Source organism: Orbicella faveolata, unplaced genomic scaffold (genome assembly GCF_042242905.1).
Source record: "Orbicella faveolata isolate gen_17 unplaced genomic scaffold, um_ofav_v1 contig_24, whole genome shotgun sequence".
NCBI classification, from domain to species: domain Eukaryota; kingdom Metazoa; phylum Cnidaria; class Anthozoa; order Scleractinia; family Merulinidae; genus Orbicella; species Orbicella faveolata.
The window spans coordinates 5,253,470-5,270,000 of record NW_028301552.1 but is presented as its reverse complement, the minus strand read 5'-3'; the positions used below and the strand labels follow the sequence as shown (position 1 = coordinate 5,270,000).

The 16,531-nt window shown below is 50.9% G+C and overlaps 5 protein-coding genes and 1 pseudogene across 5 annotated transcripts; 3 read left to right on the top strand and 3 right to left on the bottom strand.

Moving 5' to 3' along the window:
- Positions 1–1,701: 1,701 nt before the first annotated feature.
- Positions 1,702–2,433, bottom strand: LOC149110060 (uncharacterized; annotated as a pseudogene).
- A 720-nt stretch (positions 2,434–3,153) lies between these two features.
- Positions 3,154–4,854, top strand: LOC149110059 (uncharacterized). The gene has a single exon (XM_089292601.1). The coding sequence runs from the start codon at positions 3,154–3,156 to the stop codon at positions 4,852–4,854; it is 1,701 nt and encodes a 566-aa protein (XP_089148727.1).
- On the bottom strand, positions 4,493–6,280 carry LOC149110058 (uncharacterized). Its single transcript, XM_089292602.1, has one exon. It carries the CDS (start codon positions 6,278–6,280, stop codon positions 4,856–4,858), a length of 1,425 nt encoding a protein of 474 aa, XP_089148728.1. The 3' UTR covers positions 4,493–4,855.
- A 64-nt stretch (positions 6,281–6,344) lies between these two features.
- LOC149110057 (uncharacterized) lies at positions 6,345–7,595 on the top strand. The gene has a single exon (XM_089292603.1). The coding sequence runs from the start codon at positions 6,345–6,347 to the stop codon at positions 7,593–7,595; it is 1,251 nt and encodes a 416-aa protein (XP_089148729.1).
- A 636-nt stretch (positions 7,596–8,231) lies between these two features.
- LOC149110056 (uncharacterized) lies at positions 8,232–8,768 on the top strand. Its single transcript, XM_089291542.1, has one exon. It carries the CDS (start codon positions 8,232–8,234, stop codon positions 8,766–8,768), a length of 537 nt encoding a protein of 178 aa, XP_089147668.1.
- A 6,185-nt stretch (positions 8,769–14,953) lies between these two features.
- Positions 14,954–16,141, bottom strand: LOC149110055 (uncharacterized). Its single transcript, XM_089291541.1, has one exon. The coding sequence runs from the start codon at positions 16,139–16,141 to the stop codon at positions 14,954–14,956; it is 1,188 nt and encodes a 395-aa protein (XP_089147667.1).
- Positions 16,142–16,531: the final 390 nt, after the last annotated feature.

The following is a 16,531-nucleotide window of genomic DNA, read 5'->3' as shown; positions in this document are numbered from 1 at the left end:
CGGCTTTGTCGCTTTGTGCGCTCGCGCTCAAATTGCTTAAAAAATTCCTAAACCGCCAAGCTACCCAGGCTAATCCTTTAGTTGACTCATTGGACGGAGGTACCAAGACGAATGCTGAGAGGATACGGCCTCTAGAATCGCTGGTGAGACAAATGCAATATTTACTACTTAGATGAGAAATAGTAGTATATAGGGAATTAACCAAATACCATTTCGCAGAGGGAGCTTTATTTAACCTTATCGCAGCCCCCATCATCAAGTCCGGTCCTCACAAGCTCGGGCCGGTTGAGCCTGGGGGCTGCGAAACGGTTAAATGCAGCTCCCTCTTTGAAATAGTATTTGGTTAATTCCCTATATACTACTCACAACAAAGGAGTGCGAAATATTAGAAACAAGCGAGCCGGGGGTTATACCACCAGAGCCGGGATGGCACGAGCGCCAAACACGTGCGGGTGGCTGATGCGGGGCCGGGAAGAAAGCTGCGGAAATCGCTGTTACGGGGCGTATTGCGGGCAGCACAACTACCAGCTGAAGAAAGGAATGCGAACGCCAGAGCCTTGCAGAGCATGCGGAGTCGGACTACTGTGTGACTACTGTCTTTGCAAGCCCTGCGGCGGGGGCGCGCTAAAACAACGGCTTTACCGCAAACAAGAAAAAGCAAAAAAAGCCTTTGAACGCGTTTTGCTCGAGCTGAAAGAAAGAAACACACCAGTTAGAGAAATGTAACCTTCGGTTATAACGCAAGGCACTATGGCTGCGTGTGGGCTTTCTAAGGCCATCCAAAATCTCCCTCCAGAGCTTCGTGAGATGATTGTCAAGGAGTACATCGCGATAAAAATCAAGGAAAAAAGGAAATGGGGTGGTACAAGGTACACGAGAATATTTTAAAACTGCCTTTCTGCGAATTCAAGCAGCAGATTGTGCAGATGATTATTTGCTTTGAATATGCGGACAGCTGCTTTTTCGAGGGTTGTTGTTTCTCCTGTTTCGAAAGGGAGGAAAAGATTCATAAAGCATCGCTAAGCCGGCCGATGGAGTTAATAGAAGCCAGCCCAGAGCACAAGAATTTTTTAAAAGCATGCTCTTGGGATGGTTATAATTGGCACGAGTGGTTCCTTTTTGGCCGGGAGCGTTAGCGAAAAAGGCGGCGACGATATAACCTCTGTTTGAATATTTACACTAAAAATACACGGTTTAATTTGCATACCATAAAAACATGCTTGTAAGTTTTCACTTGATTGCGTTTCTCGTGAATGAATATTTCACGCCAGAGTGGCAGAGACACGTGCGTGATATTACATGCGAAGTTGTTGAATGCTTTCATGACGCGGTTCCGGTTGAGGCGATACAGCTTCCCGTTGCAAATTCCTGAAGGCTTCAGTTTAAGCTTGTTGCATTCCTCTTGGCTTCAGTTGAAGCGATCAGGAATTTTCAAAGCCATCAGGAATGTTGAAGTCAAAAGGAATTTTACAGGCGGATTTCTATTTTTTGTCCACAGTTTGTTAGAATACGGTATTTATTTTCGGCCTGGCCAGTAAAAAACGGCACTTTTCATCTTTTTTCGAAGAAAAATTGGGCACGAAACGCGGAAGAACAAAGAGATTTCACTAGAGCGATAAAAAGAAACAGCTGATCGGGGGGTTTTCCCTATTTCGCACATGACTGCGTCAGTGAGTAACCTTCTCGAAAGTTCAAGGCTATTTATGTGGCATAACAAACAGCGCAATCACCTGTTTTTGACAAGACAAAGAGAGAGTTTTGTGTTTTTTCGCTCGAAATTTAGTTCGAAGCGGGAGGTTTCGTGATTTTTTTTATCATTTCGGCTTCAAGTCTGCCGCGGATGTCTTTCTCAAGTTTTTGGACATCAACATCAGGAAGCTTTCTCGTTGATGGTTGGCGAAGCATCCTTGCTCGGACCTGATCTTTCAGAAAGTTATATTGCTGAAACTCTGAAAGGATAGTGTCGAACTCGTGGGAAGACACCTCGTTGTTGTTCAAAGCGTTCGAGAGAAGTCTATTGACGGCGTCGCGCTTAGCAACGGCGAGCGTGGTGATCTCTTGATGCTTCTTGATCTTCGAGTCGAGCTTTTTGCTGGCGAAAATCATCGCAGACGAAACGAGAGCGAAGCATCCACCAGCGCCGCCAAGAGGAACGGCAGCCGGCAAGCCAACCACAGACAGAACGGAGCCAAAACTCGCGCTGGAAAACGCAGCCGAGAGAACGCTGGAGCCGGCGGCGCCCCAATTAACTAGCTTTCTGGCGCGTTTGTATTTTTTTGCGACGAGGCGATAGTGGTGGACCTCGCCGGCCAATGTGTTGGAAATCTCGTTGACCTTCTGCAAGCGGAAATTTTGAGAAGGCTCCGCCGCCACCACCGGATATAGCGTCTCAGCAGGCGGCGCGCTTGGTGGCAACAGATTGGCCGAAGACATTGCGTATATAAAGAAAATTAATTTAACTCTAATTCAAAAAGAAGAGGGAAGCCCTTGAAATCAAAGAGTTCGCCATTTTCATCTTTCACGCTAATGGTGATGCTATTTATGGACTGGTCTGTAGAGCAGTCTCGCAAAACCTGTTGCGGAGAACCCTGGTAGCTTACTTTTTCATAAGGCTTCCCTTTCAAAAGAGGCCAGGATATCTGACCTTTTGCCGTTGAACAGATTCTTTTGTGTGTCGATCAAGTCGCAATGAATGAAATACGACGTTGGAGATCTAAGCCTTTTTACGAATGTTATATACAGCAGCTTTCGTCCAATACCAAGCAAACCAGCTAAATCGCGATCAAGTTCTATCGGTTTTAACCCTGGATTGTGGATTACAAGCTGGCCAAGAGGCTGGTTTATTGCTGTTACCAACTTATAGTTATATTTGGCGAACAGATTGTCAATTTCTTTCGAAATTCTTTCTAAACTGTAATGCCCTGGGAGCATTTTGCCAACAGACAAAGCGACATCTTTGTTTTTGTCCCCCAAGGTGGCCGAACCTTCTCTTTTCAAATTGTCCTAGCTGTTGTATAAACTGCACGAAAGGAGTTTCATGAAATCGACTCTCGGTATCGGTTCTTCAAAATAGACGGTCTCGCCGTTCTGTTGCGTGACAAGAGTGAGAACAACCATTTTTATATTCAACAAATAAAATTGTGTTCAAATAGTATGGCGAATGTGTGGAAAGATCCAAACATTGTGATAAAAGACGCAATAGCCAAGACAAACGCATGGATAGAATTTACAGCACATTTCCCTAAGGCCGATAGATCGCGTTTCGTCGCTCAGGGGAGTACAGACGGAAAAAACGTAACGGAAGAAATCTTTTTCAAAGAGGGCCCAGACTCGCTTCAAAGCGTCTTCGGCTCAGACAAAAAATATTGGAGCGAGGAAATGAAAAAGGCGCTCGGGTTGGAAGAAAAGCGGTCGGGGGTCATTGGAGGGTTTCCTTACCAGCTGGCGCCGCTTGGTTCAAAAGTTTCCTTGCCCATCCCTGCGGTACCTTTCGACGGAAAAGCGCAAAGCTTGAAAAAAATATTCGACGCCCCCATCCAAATATACGTCACGCCTGATCAATATTTCACGACAAAATTCCGAGAAATATTTGAAAAAACCAAACTCAGGCACACGTCTGGAACCGAATCAAAACACTGGTTAGGAGGGCCCGACATGAAATATTGGTCGCAGCAGCTCAACTTCGCGGTTTTCTGCGCGACACAGGGGTGCGGAGTTTCTCGCGAAATCTTTGACAGCGGGATGGATCTCCCCCCGCAGATAAGAGCTTTCTACAAATTCCACGTGTACTTTACGGTCAGGCGGATTTTGTACCACCTAGGAGGAATTCAGAGCATGAGCGCTTTGCCCGGAGACCTGCCGTTCAACCAATACAACAATCATTACGACGTCGCTTCGTACAAAAGGATATGCAGCGAGTTCGGCATTGCCCCCTCGAGCGATTTCCGCTTCACGCACGGGGAAAACCACGGTCTGGGAAGCGTTTACGTGTACGCGACCAGCGCGGGCCCGTCGAAAACCGACTGTAAATACCCGAGATGGAACAAATTCAGTGATGAAGGCGGGCAAGGGATAAATGGGGACTTGATCTATTACATCGAGCCGGGGGCCGCTTCTGATGCTCAAGCAGACTGGTTTGCGCCCAATACCGCGAACGGTTTGACGCAGGCGGGCTTGTCGAGAATCAACCAGTCAATCGAGGCTTTCGTTTACTGCGTCCTGGGCGCGCAAGTCAACGTCCGCAGCAGCATTCTCGGCTATGGCGGTCGGGCGAGAGAAGCCCAGAGCGAGTTCCTGGTGCTGATGGAAGACGCGATCAGACAGCCCGACTTGGCCGCGAGCGTGCAAAGATACCAGCTCGCGGTGGACCAAGCGAAGGTCAGGCTCAATCTCGCTGTTGCCCCCATGGCGTGGCTCATGCCCGCGCAGATGATAATCAACACCGCAAGCACGATCGGTTACAACAACAAGCTAAAACAGGTGGTCTCCGGAATGAAACTGGGGGTGAATAACGAGGTAAACCCGGAGACAAAAAAAGCTGGGCTCAAACACATGGCAGGCGGCCCGTCAAAAATTAACCCGCCCAATAGCCACCCGTCCAACCCGATTCACAAAGCCGCAACAGCCGAATCGGGGCGTGTGGTTCCACCCCACAGGAAACCAGCTTCGACCGAAACTCAGCAAGCGCAGCCAACGGCACAAAAAATAGAGCCCACGGCTCCAGCGGGGCTTCGCCCCGGACCCCAAAAAACCGCGCGCAGCGCAGACAAAACACCGCAACACGAAATTAACAAAACGGCGGTAATTGTCGGTGTTGTTGGATTTTCGGCGTTGCTGTTCATGGCTTGGCGCTAAGCTAACGCTGTTTCTTAAAATATTTTTCGAACAAAAAGGCCACCGCGGCAAGAATGAGAAGCCAGGTGTGCTCGGCCAGAAATCCGACGACTTGGCCGGCGGCTTTGAACAGGAAGCTCACAATCGAGCCAATCAGCCCGTGCAGCAGAGAGCCGAGTTTCGCGGCAATATCTTTGAGGCCGTTCCCCAAAGCTTTGCCGGTGGCTTTCAAACCTCTGGTGAGGACCCCGATGACAGCGCCGATTGTGGTACCTGCGGCGAGAAGAATAGCGGTCAACGTCACGCCATATTTTTTGAAGATCTCCTTGAACCTTTCCAAGAGAGGCCGCTCCATTTCCCTTTCCGCGATCTGAGTTTGCAAACGCGCTATCTCCTCGTTTCTATCTGCAACTCTGCCTTCAGCCGCTTCTTTTTCGGAGGGCGAGGCATTCTCATCTTGGATGATCGCCTGGTCTTCCTCGTTTTGGCGCTGCAGCTCGCTTTCCTGCTCTTTCAGGGCGTCCAACGGTTTTGTTTGGTTGAGCCTTTCTTCCATGGCGTTTGTTTCACTTTCTTTTGCTGCGAGGCTGGCCCTGAGTCTGTCAACCTTGGCTTGTTCCTTTTCTCTGGCCATTGCTTTTTTTGTGAGCGAGTCCAAAGCTTTTTTCCTGTTTTCAAGATCGGTTTGATAGTTCTTTTTCTGTTGTTTGAGCCTACGCAGCTCTGCTTCACTGTCAAGATTCGAACCATATTTATCCCCAATTTCATCAATCTGAGCATCAGTTTGCGCAATTGTTTGTCTAAGGGCTTCCACTTTTTTCTTTTCTTCTCCTCTTTGCGAAGACAGCGTTTCCGCCTGTTTAAGTTGGATTTCTGCCTCTCTCAGTCTTTGGCGTTGTTGTCTGATGGTGTCGCGGTCTTCAGCAATGATGTCTTCAGCTCTTGGCCCCAGAGCTGCTTTTTTCGCGTCTGTGAAACTTTTTTGTAACCCTTCGTCGCCAAGCTTGAAAATTTTAGACTCAGCCCCCCGGGGGCCAAATGAAACGATCTCAGCTTGATTTCCTTTTTTGCTGAAACCAATTGGGCCCAGTTTTTTGAAGTCAACCTTCGGGAACAATTTTCTGATTTTCTCTTTTGCCTTTTCAAGCATGGACTGTTTGTCATCGGGATGAATAAAACCACCGAGCAAAGGGGTTTCTTCTCCCCCAAAGGATGTCTCGGTATAAGAAGTGTCAGGCAGGCCGGACTTCTCGTGAGTAAAAGTACTCAGTCCCATTTTTTCGCCCCTGTGGTAGGTGTCGCCAGGTTGGTAGGGAGTGGACGCCGAGCCTGGATGAAAAGGACGGGTCGTGTCAACCTCTTGTTCTCCATCACCATCATCGTCGTGATCAATCCGGTTGTCAAGGCCCTTGTCTTCGTAACCAAATTCGCCACCGCCTTCCGCCATAGCGATATATTTCAAGCCTGTTTATTTTTCAAATTAGAAAATAATCGCCGGCGTATACTATACAATGTCAGTTCCAGAGAACCTTCGCGCAACATACATCAAAAAAACCTTACACGGCATGCAGGCCGAGCGCGCGGTCAAGCGGATCACCTTTTCCCGCACTGAAGCCAACCCCGGCGATACTCTGTACGTTTACGTTCCCAAGCTGAACGCGAACGAGGTTCTGGTGCCGGGCTCGCTAGCGCTTGTCTTTAACATCCACCTTTCTGGAGGGCACGCCAACAACTTCCTTGTCCAGAACGTCACGCGAGCGCTCGTTGACAGGCTGCACGTGAAGTTTGGAGGCACTACCCTGCATGACACGGTTGGCTATGGCATCTACAAAATCTTTGATGACCTTTTCCTTTCGCAGGAAGAAAGAGACAACAGGATCCTCGAAGGGATTCAGAGCGAGGATCTATGCAAGATCCGCTCAGGCGCTGGAGACAAGAAAACCTCGGGCGTCGACGCTGAAGAAAAGCTGAACGAGGTGTACGGGAGCAAGTACCGGATCAGGCTGGACCATCAGATCTTAACCGACCACGGCGTTTTCTACCCCCAGGCCCTTTACAAAGACCTCACGTTCCAAATAACTCTGGCTGAAGCTGCACATTTGGTCAATGGCTCCGATAAAACCAAGCTGAAATACAAGCTGACCAACATCCAGCTCGAGTACGATATGATCCGCAGCAAGACTCTCGCAGACAAGGCGCATAGCGTTTACACCAGCGGAAAAGAGTTCGCCTATGACCACGTGATGCGTTCCCAAGTGGTTACCTTCAAAAAAGACACCGACACGAGGAAGAACATCAAAATCGATGCCCAAAAAAGGTCGCTAAAAGCCCTCCTGCTACTGTTCATAGAGCCGTATGCTGATGGCGCCAGAGATTCGGAAAAATACGTCTTCCCGGATCTGACGAAAGTCAGCGTCACGATCAACGGCTCGCCCAACATGATTGACAACAACGGCATCGAAGGCAAGGACATGTGGGAAGAGGCCCAACGCTTCTTCGTGAAGGAAAAAAATAAAACCGAGCACATGGATGTGACAAAGTTTTACACCGGAGATAATTTCGGGCTTCTGATTGATATGCGCTCCATGGCGGACCAAGAAATTCATGGAAGTGGCAAGCGCATTGTGAACAGTACAGACGGGGTCCAGCTGGAAATCGAGAGGAAAGCCGAAGGCTCAGGCAACGTGAACTGCCACGTATTCGTCATCGCCGACTCCCAGTTCAACATTATGGAAAGACAGCTAGAATCTGTACAGAATTGAATATAACATGGGCCCAAGTAAGATACCCTTCAACGCTCTCATCGTGGGGCCGACCAATTCAGGCAAATCGAGGTTCGTTGTGGACCAGCTCTACGGCCCTTTCAGCGGAAAGTTCGACTACATCGTGCTCATCTGCCCGACGTTCGCGCACAACAAGACCTACCACCGGCTTGGCGAAAACGATCCGAGAATGGATGTGATAGTCTGCGAGCAGCACGACGTGGAAAGGTGGTTGAAGCTCGTGAGATGGCTTTCCGAGGGCACCAACACGCTCATAATCCTCGACGACTGCGCGGCCTCCAAAGACGTGAAAGGGCGCACAGGCGAGCTCGTGAATCTCGCCTTTTCCGCCCGGCATATGGGCATCAGCGTGTGGGCGCTGACCCAGAAGTTGACCGGAATAACATCTTCTTTCCGGAAGAACGTGGCGGCGATCGTCCTCTTTTACACCCCCTCGGCCAGGACAACGAAAGCCATCTTCGACGATTACGCCGGCGAGCTCTCCCCCAATGAGTACAGAGGATTGATTTCAAAGCTGAAAGAGCGAAAGTTCTCTTATCTTATGTTCGCGATTCGCCACCCGTACGGGGTAAAGTTATTTGAATAAAAAATGCGAGCTGTATATAGCCTTGCACAATGGCTGCAGAAGACGCCGCGTTAGCAGAAGTTTTGAACTTTCTTGAAACGGAGCCCACGCCGTCGAGTGGTCTCGCAGGCGGCCTTGTTCCAACCGCTCCCGGACCCGACATTCCCGCTCTTCGCGAGCAGCTGGCCGCGCTGGTGTCCACAGGCAAAGCCAAAGAGGCAATCGGAGTGCAGCTTACCCACGAGCAGGTGAAGCGCCTGAGCGACAAAGACGTCGAGAAATACACCAAACGCTATGAGACATACGTGGGCTCGAAGACAACAGAAAGCCTGATCGACAGCTTCATTTTTCTTGCAACCAAAGTGGTCGGAATGGCCGTCAAAATCAAAGACATCGAGGCTTACCAAAAAGAGCTCAGAAACGACTACATCTTGAACAAAGAGCTCTCCAATCTGGCCGGCAACCTTTCTTTGAAGTGCGGCCGGTTTCTTGCCGCGGCCAACGCGGTGTTCATCACCACGAAACATATTGATTTTAGTCCACAGTTGCCGGAGCCGAGCCACCCTTCTCGCGATGAACACGGCTAACCGCTTGAGGGCGTTGATGAAGTACCCGGCTCAGCAACTTCTGAATAAATGGTCACCATTTATCAACAAATGCTGAGGTCTTGCTGACAAATTGTTAACAATTAAACTTTTTTCATTTGCTTATAATACGGTTCGCTTAAATGTCAACCGAACAATCCGAGATCGCGCCTGCCGCCGTCACTGCGCCTCAGGTAGAGACCAAGGCAGCGCCTGCCGCCGTCACTGCGCCTCAGGTAGAGACCAAGACAGCGCCTGCCGCCGATACCACACAGCAAGTGACGACTCCGACTGCAACCACGCAGCGCGTAAAAAACCCCAAGCGTGTGGCCGCTGGAAAAATGGTTGCCGAAAGACATCGTCTGGCCCGAGAAGAACAGAAGAAAGCGGCCGAGGCTTATTACGCAGAAAAGCAAGCGAAAGCCGCCACAGCGGCCCCAAAGCCAGCCTCGGATACAAAAGAAGAAAGCCCAAAGGGCGGCGGCCTTTTTGGCCTAAGCGCCAACCAATGGATTGGTATTGGCGGCCTTGGCTTTTCCCTGGCCGGGCTCTATTACAAGCGTGAAGAGCTCATGGCTATGGCCAAGCCCGTGTTCGACAAATTCAAAACGCCGGAGTCCGCGCCGCCGGAGCCAGAACCTGTTCGCGTGACACAGCCAAAAAAAGTATTAAGAAAAATGCTTTGAACGTTTGCGTGTGATTTATATCACGATGCGGAGCCTTGCGCAGGTTCTAATCCATACAGCAGCAATTGGAGGGATTACGCTTTTTTGGGCCGATTTTACCGTCAAGACTTGGAGGATGGTGAGACGTCTTACCGACGAAATGCTTGTTGAAGAGGGAGAAAGGCGGAGAAAAATGGAACAAGAGGTCAGGCGAAAAATTGAAATAGAAGACAAAATCAAAGAATTCGCGGAAGAAGAAGCTGAAAGACAGGTCCCCAATTAATTTTGTTTTAAACTTTCGCTCTTTCTTTATATCAAGCGCGCCATGTCCGACAACAAGCTTGTCAAGACCGCCATTGACGCCGCAACTCTCACGGGACTAGCCGCGGGCATCGGCTGGGCCGCGAAAAAGGTTGTGAAAGAGAATTTCACTTCCGATCCCAGCAGCAGCTTTATGAATTACATGAAGTTCACCGTCGTCATGGCGGGCAGCATTGCGCTAAAAGGGTACCTTGAGGACCAGAAAATCCTCCCCGCCAGCATTTGAAGATGTAAAAGTCTATTATATTGCGCCATGGCAAGCATTGAAAGCGCCGACTTTTACGACGTTGTTTTGACATCAATGACAGAAGATGGAATGAGCTTCGACGACGCGCTCAAGGAGTTTCTTGAGCGTTTCGAGCGTTCTCTTCTCAACTTCGACTGGATCAAGGAAAACTTTCACGGAAAAGGTGCGGAGTTTTTAAAAGGTATGCAAGTGCGAGCCGCTGAGAAGTATCAAAACGCCAAAGAAAAATGCAAAAATAGACCCGAAGGCCTTCTCCTCTGGATTGCGAACGTCTTGTTTGCTTTCCAGAAGCAGGAATGAGTTATGATTTGAAAAAAGATTCCGTTAATATACAACCATGGCTAGCATCGCGATCATGATTGGCGGGGCTGTGTTGAACGCCACGGCTTTCATCGGCGGCAATTATCTGGTGAGGGCGCTCGGCGGGGGCGACAAAGCCGCGCTTGAAGAAAAAAAGCGCCACGACAAAGCTCTCGAAGATTATCAAGCCGCTTACGCCAATAACACGCGCAACCGAACACAACTTCTCGACTGGATCGCGACCAACGCGCAAACAAAGGAGCAGGCCAAGCAGAACATGACCAACACGGACTACGCCTTCAAACTCTACAACCAGGCACATCCCGGTGCGCAGGTGACGCCGCCCAAGGAGCCCAAGTTCTCAGATTTCTATCAGCCGAGCGAGCAGCAGAAAAACGGCGAACTCGCGTTCGTGGGCGCCGGGGCGCTCGCTCTGGGCTACGCGGCCTTCCGGTTCCTTTAAACTTGTAACCTTCTCCGTGCTGGACAGAGGCAGGTGATAAGAATAGCGATGGCAAGCACACAGAGTCAAGTTGATGCGCCATTGCCAGCAGAAATGCTAAAACAGCTGGAACAATTCAAGAAAAATTTGAACAGAATGCGCGAAGAGCTTGAAAAGCAAAAAGAGTTTTCAATAAAACTGTGTAAAATAGTCTGTCCAGCGTCTGGGGAAGAAAAAGATAAAAAACAAATACTAATGACGGCATTCGACGAATTGCAAAGAAAGAAGGAAGCTTTTTTGCAAGACGAAAAGCACTTCTTAAACAAAGTTTGCGACTGTCTGGAATGTTTACCAAGCGAAAAGCTGTGGTATTGGGAAAATTTTCTGTATTTGGTCTGAAAAAAGGGCGCCCGTCGGCCTTCCGGTTCCTTTAAACTTTTTTACGCCTTACTTATATGGACGCCAAACTCGCAAAGATATACTACGGCACCGGGGGCTACTGGAAAGGAATCGCCGCGATCAAAAAATTGGCCGAGGCCGCCAAGGTTCCTGAAGAAGCCGCAAAAAAGTGGCTGATCAGGCAAGCGCTCTGGCAGATATACCTCCCCGCGCCGAAGCGGATTCCTCGGCCGAAATTCGACGTTCCCACGCCCAACAAGGTCCATCAGGCGGACCTTCTTTTTCTGCCGCACGACAAGCTCCCTCGCAGCCGCAAAGTTTTCAAATATGCTCTCACCGTTGTCGACGTGGCCAGCCGCTACAAAGAGGCCAAACCCCTGACTTCGAAAAATTCTGATCAGGTCGCCCTGGCCTTTCAGAAGATTTACAAGCGCTCGCCTCTCGAATGGCCTGAAATGCTGCAGGTTGACCCCGGACGCGAATTCATGGGCGCCGTCACAAAAGAGATGGACAACCACGAGACATGTATCCGGCGCGGGCACGTTAACATTCACCGCGACCAGGCAACTGTCGAACGTTTCAACCGCACCCTGGCGGAGCGCTTGTTCGGGCACCAGTACGCCGTGGAGATGCTTCTCCCTGAGGGCAAGCGGTCCACGGCCTGGGTGAAAAGACTTCCTGAACTTGTTTCGGCTCTGAACAACGAGGTCACAAGCCTTATCGGCAAGAAACCCGCCGTTGCCATCAAAGAAAAATCTGTTTACGCAAGGCCGTCGACACCTTACACGAGGCCTGTTGGAAAAAGCGAAAAAATCCTCCCCTCTCTTGTCCAAGTTCGTTATCTCTACCAGCCCGGCGAGCTTGAAGGGGCGTGCAAAGAGCCACGGATGCAATCTGGTCTTTGAAAGTTTACAACGTTGAAAGAACTTTCATCAAACCGGATCAACCCGTTCTCTACTATCTGCGCGACGGGCCCAAGCGCGGCTTCGTGCGTGAAGAGCTGCTCGTTGTCCCTCCAAACACTACTCTTCCTCCCGCTGACGTGAACTAGATGTGATATTCGCTTGGTTCGGTGTGTATCCCGTCGGGCAGCACCCACCGCTTGTCGTAATAAGCGCTCAGCCCCAGCTTCTCCTGCTCGTAAGTGACGATCTGGCCGTCCCGCATCCTGAAACCCCGGTTGGTGGCCATGTCCTTGCTGCCTTCCAACGCTTCCTTAAACCGCTGCCATGACACCTCGTTCTGCCTTTACGTCATCCCCTTTATGCTGAACTTCTGTTTCTCGCCACCCTCTCCGTCGTCGGCGTAATAACACCTCGAGCAAAGGGCGATCATCCGGAGGCCCTCGAACTCAAACTTGAAGAGACCTGGGGTCCGGCCACTCCACTTGTCCCAAGCCAGCCACTGATTTTTTTCCGCATCGAATTCTGCCTTCAGCTCTGACCGGACGACGTCCTCGAGCCGCTCGCCCGAGATCGCCATGTAGTTGCTGTCCATGTCCATCTGGATCAGCTCGAAATCTCTTCTGTCGACGTACTTGTCGAGAAAGTCGTAGTAAAATTCCAGCATCCGCAGCTTCGCCAGCTGGTAGACGGCGATTCCGATCTGGAACGGCCGCCTGATCGTGATCCGAGGCTTGCGGCTTTCCACCTCGTAGGCCTCCCCGATCTCGTCGAGGTCTTCGAAATACGTACTCCGCAGCGCTCTGTCGACGACCTTCTCGTCTTTCGTGTATATCACGTTCGTTTGCCGCTCCAGAGCTTCTATCAGTTTCCCGTAAGCGCTGTTTCCGAGCAGTTTCAACACTTCGGCGAGCAGCGCCTTGCTTCTGTCCACATCTCCTGTCCGGCGCGCCTCCGTCACCTGTTCCACGAACCAGGTGAAGATCTTGCCCGCGTCGTAGTCGATTGTTCTGGAAACCTTCGTGACAACCGCCCCATGGTTCACGTACCACCGCAGCAGAGGGGCGTACACCAGCAGCCGTTCTGCGGACAGCGCCCCCACAAGCTTTTTTCCATCTCCGCGCTTTCTGCCCGTTCTCGCCAAGTACTCTTTCATGTGTTCCGGCACAGCTTCGGCGGGAACCCGCTTGTTGATGAAAAAGGGGCACATCTCCTCAAACTTTGGCCACAAGCGCTCTGGGATCTTGATGTCGACTTCGGCGAAGCCGAACCACTCCCCGGCTTTCAACCGGCGAATCAGAACTTCGGCCGCTTCCGCTTGGCGGTCATCGCTGTAGTGCACGACCTTCTCCTTCCCGCAAGGTATTTCTCTGAGCATGGTCGAGAGATAGAGAGCGCTGGCGTCGTGACCGAGAATCTTTTCGCAAAGACGCGGTTTTTCGAACTGATGCGCCCTTATCCCTGTGACGCCCGCTTCGTGGTACCTTGTGAAAACCAGGCTCGGTCCGCCAACAACCGCCCTTTTTAGCATCGCGTAAGCCTCTCTGCCGGGGCAATAAAGGTCTGTGCCGCGCTCGATCGCTCCCCGGAGCAAATAATGCAAACTCACCCCTGGCAGGCTCACCGCGTCTTTCAGAATGTCGATACCTCTCTCGGTGTAGAAGCTTTTCATCTTTTCCAGCGCCTCGAGGCCGGGCTCCGCGTCATGATTGTTGTAGTAGCGCAGCCAGTCTTTGAAGGTGCGCATGCCCTTTTCTTTGAACAGCCGCTGGCACCCCTCCCACTCTTCCCGCGTGAGAACGTAGCCGCCTTTCAGCTTCGAATACCATGCCTCGTATTCAGGGAGCCCGGGGTAATCGAGCTTTTCGGGCGCGTCGAACCATTCGTAGGGGAGCCAGGATTTCGCTGCCTCGCATCCGTAGGCTTTCACCCATTTGTCGTAGCTCGTCCCCGGGCCAAGGTAGTTTATGATATCGAGAAAACGGGCCCCCCAGGTGAGCAGGAACATGGTTTTGTTCCCCTTCTTGGCCACTTTGACTTTTTTGTTTACTTCGGCGAGAGTGCTGACGAAGTGGTTTTTGATCAGATTCAGGTCGTACGAGCCTGAGTTGAAGCCCACGGCAGGGACCTGGTTCCACCATTCATTAATTTTTTGCTGCTGTTCTTTTGGCAGCAGGTGCATGTCTTCTGGCACAAACTCCGCTCGCACCTGGTCCTGGATATTTTTCTCGCGTCTCTCCAGATCTTTCAGGAACTTGCGGACCAGCTCCACGGGGTTTCTTTCGCAGATGTGGGTGGGCTCTCTTTTTTCAAGAGAGTCCCCGACGCTCACGGAGATCGGCACGTGCGCGCTTTCTATCGTTAACGCACCTGTCGGCTCTTTCCGATAATTTTTGTCGCCATACGCCTCGAAATCGTACAAGATCTCGTGCGGGTAAGTTTTCGTTTGCTTCCTCGGGAGTTCCCCTTTAAGAAACCCAACTTCGCAAGACCAGGCCTCGATAACTTTGTAACCGCTCTTACGCAGAAATGCGGTACGGTTCACGGTGGCTTGGTACAGTTGTTCAGCTGTTTTACCGTTTGTTCTGACCTCCTGTCGGTTAGGATAACATTTTGGGCATCTGTGGAAGGGGCAGCCGTGGTATTGCCATACCGTCCTCGTTTTGTGGTGGTACCCGTCGACAGGAGAAGACTTCATTTTCCCGCCTTCTCGAGGGAGCCATCTCTCGCCCCCGTGCCCGCACATCGCGTGGTGGATGTGAATCCCCAGTCTCTTCGCTTCCCGCTCCAGCCACAGCATCGCTTGTTTCGATGCTGAGCCTTTTGGGTACATCACTTTCTCGAAAGCTGTCTGTGGCGCTTCAACTTTTGTCCCCGGGCAAAAGATTGCCGTTTTTCCCGCCTTGCAGGTCTCATGATGGCGCTTGAGATTGCAAGCTTGCGTGAATCTCTGCCCGCAATGGGTGCATGCATAGGTTTTTGCCAGCTTCGCGATGTCTTTTATCAAGAAAGCGTGGCCTTCGTAGACACCTATCGTCAAAACGTTTTTGAGTTTGGGGTTCGGGTTTTTTCTGAGATACCCATACCACTTCACCGTCATCCAAACGCTGAGGCTCGTAGACACGAATTCCGAGCCAAGATGAGACGGGCGAGCCCTCATTCAGATGGGCTTCCACCTTGTCGAGCTCGTCCAGAGACGTTTTTCTGAAGTTCGGTGGAAGGGCTTTGAGTTTGTAGAAACTCTGGGCCAGTCTTCTAGCTTCTTTTGTACAACGATCTGTGCGCGCCCCTCGGTGCACAGCGAGGCATCGCCATAGGTACAGGTTGTCGTTGTACACGTCCAAAGATACCATTGCATGGCTATGGGCAAGATTGCGCAGCCATTCGGGCAAAGGACCTGTTCCCACCAACGGCTGCCTGTCAAGCACAACCTTCACGTCAACGTTGAAAAAGTTTTCAAAAACCCACTTCGTGCTGGGCCTTTCAACTCTTTCATTGTCGAGACGCAGTTCTTCCTGAGTGATAAGCCATTTTTCCGCGTCTTCCAGTTTGTTAAACCACTGTGAGCCCTTCGGGTTCGAGTAGTACACAATAATCGTTCCATCCTCAATGTTGCGCAACTGGTACGCGAAAACGTGCCTCGGGTAGAACGACGTGCTTACTCTTTCGCGTATCTTCACCATAAAGTCTGGCGTTAGGTTTCTCCCCAGACCTCTGATGAAGTGCCATCGAATGAAACGCCGGCCTGTTGTCTCTTCCCCTTCTTTCTCTGCGTCATCGAACAGATCCAGAATCTCTCTCTGGTAATCTGTCGCTGTTCGAACTCTCCGCGCAGGGAGGGGGTCGTACTCCCTCAGAAGCGCTTGCGCTCCTCTTTGCCTTCTTTGGCGTGGAGGGGCTCTTGGCTCGTAAGGCTTCGGAAGAAGTGGCTTTTTCAGACGCGCCTGCGTTTCTTGAGAAATTGGTTCATCCAGCACGTCCTGGACAACCTTTCTTACCGCTGGCGGGCTTTCTGCAAGAAGCTCATCGAAATAACGCAATACCGCGGGGTCTATTTTTGCGAGTTCTTCTTCCAGTCTTTCTTGAATGCCGGAAGACATGGTTCCTTAGAATGTAACCTTCGGTTACATTTCTCTAACTGGTGTGTTTCTTTCTTTCAGCTCGAGCAAAACGCGTTCAAAGGCTTGTTTGCTTTTTCTTGTTTGCGGTAAAGCCGTTGTTTTAGCGCGCCCCCACCGCAGGGCTTGCAAAGACGGTAGTCACACAGTAGTCCGACTCCGCATGCTCTGCAAGGCTCTGGCGTTCGCATTCCTTTCTTCAGCTGGTAGTTGTGCTGCCCGCAATACGCCCCGTAACAGCGATTTCCGCAGCTTTCTTTCCGGCCCCGCATCAGCCACCCGCACGTGTTTGGCGCTCGTGCCATCCCGGCTCTGGTGGTATAACCCCCGGCTCGCTTGTTTCTAATATTTCGCACTCCTTTGTTGTGAGTA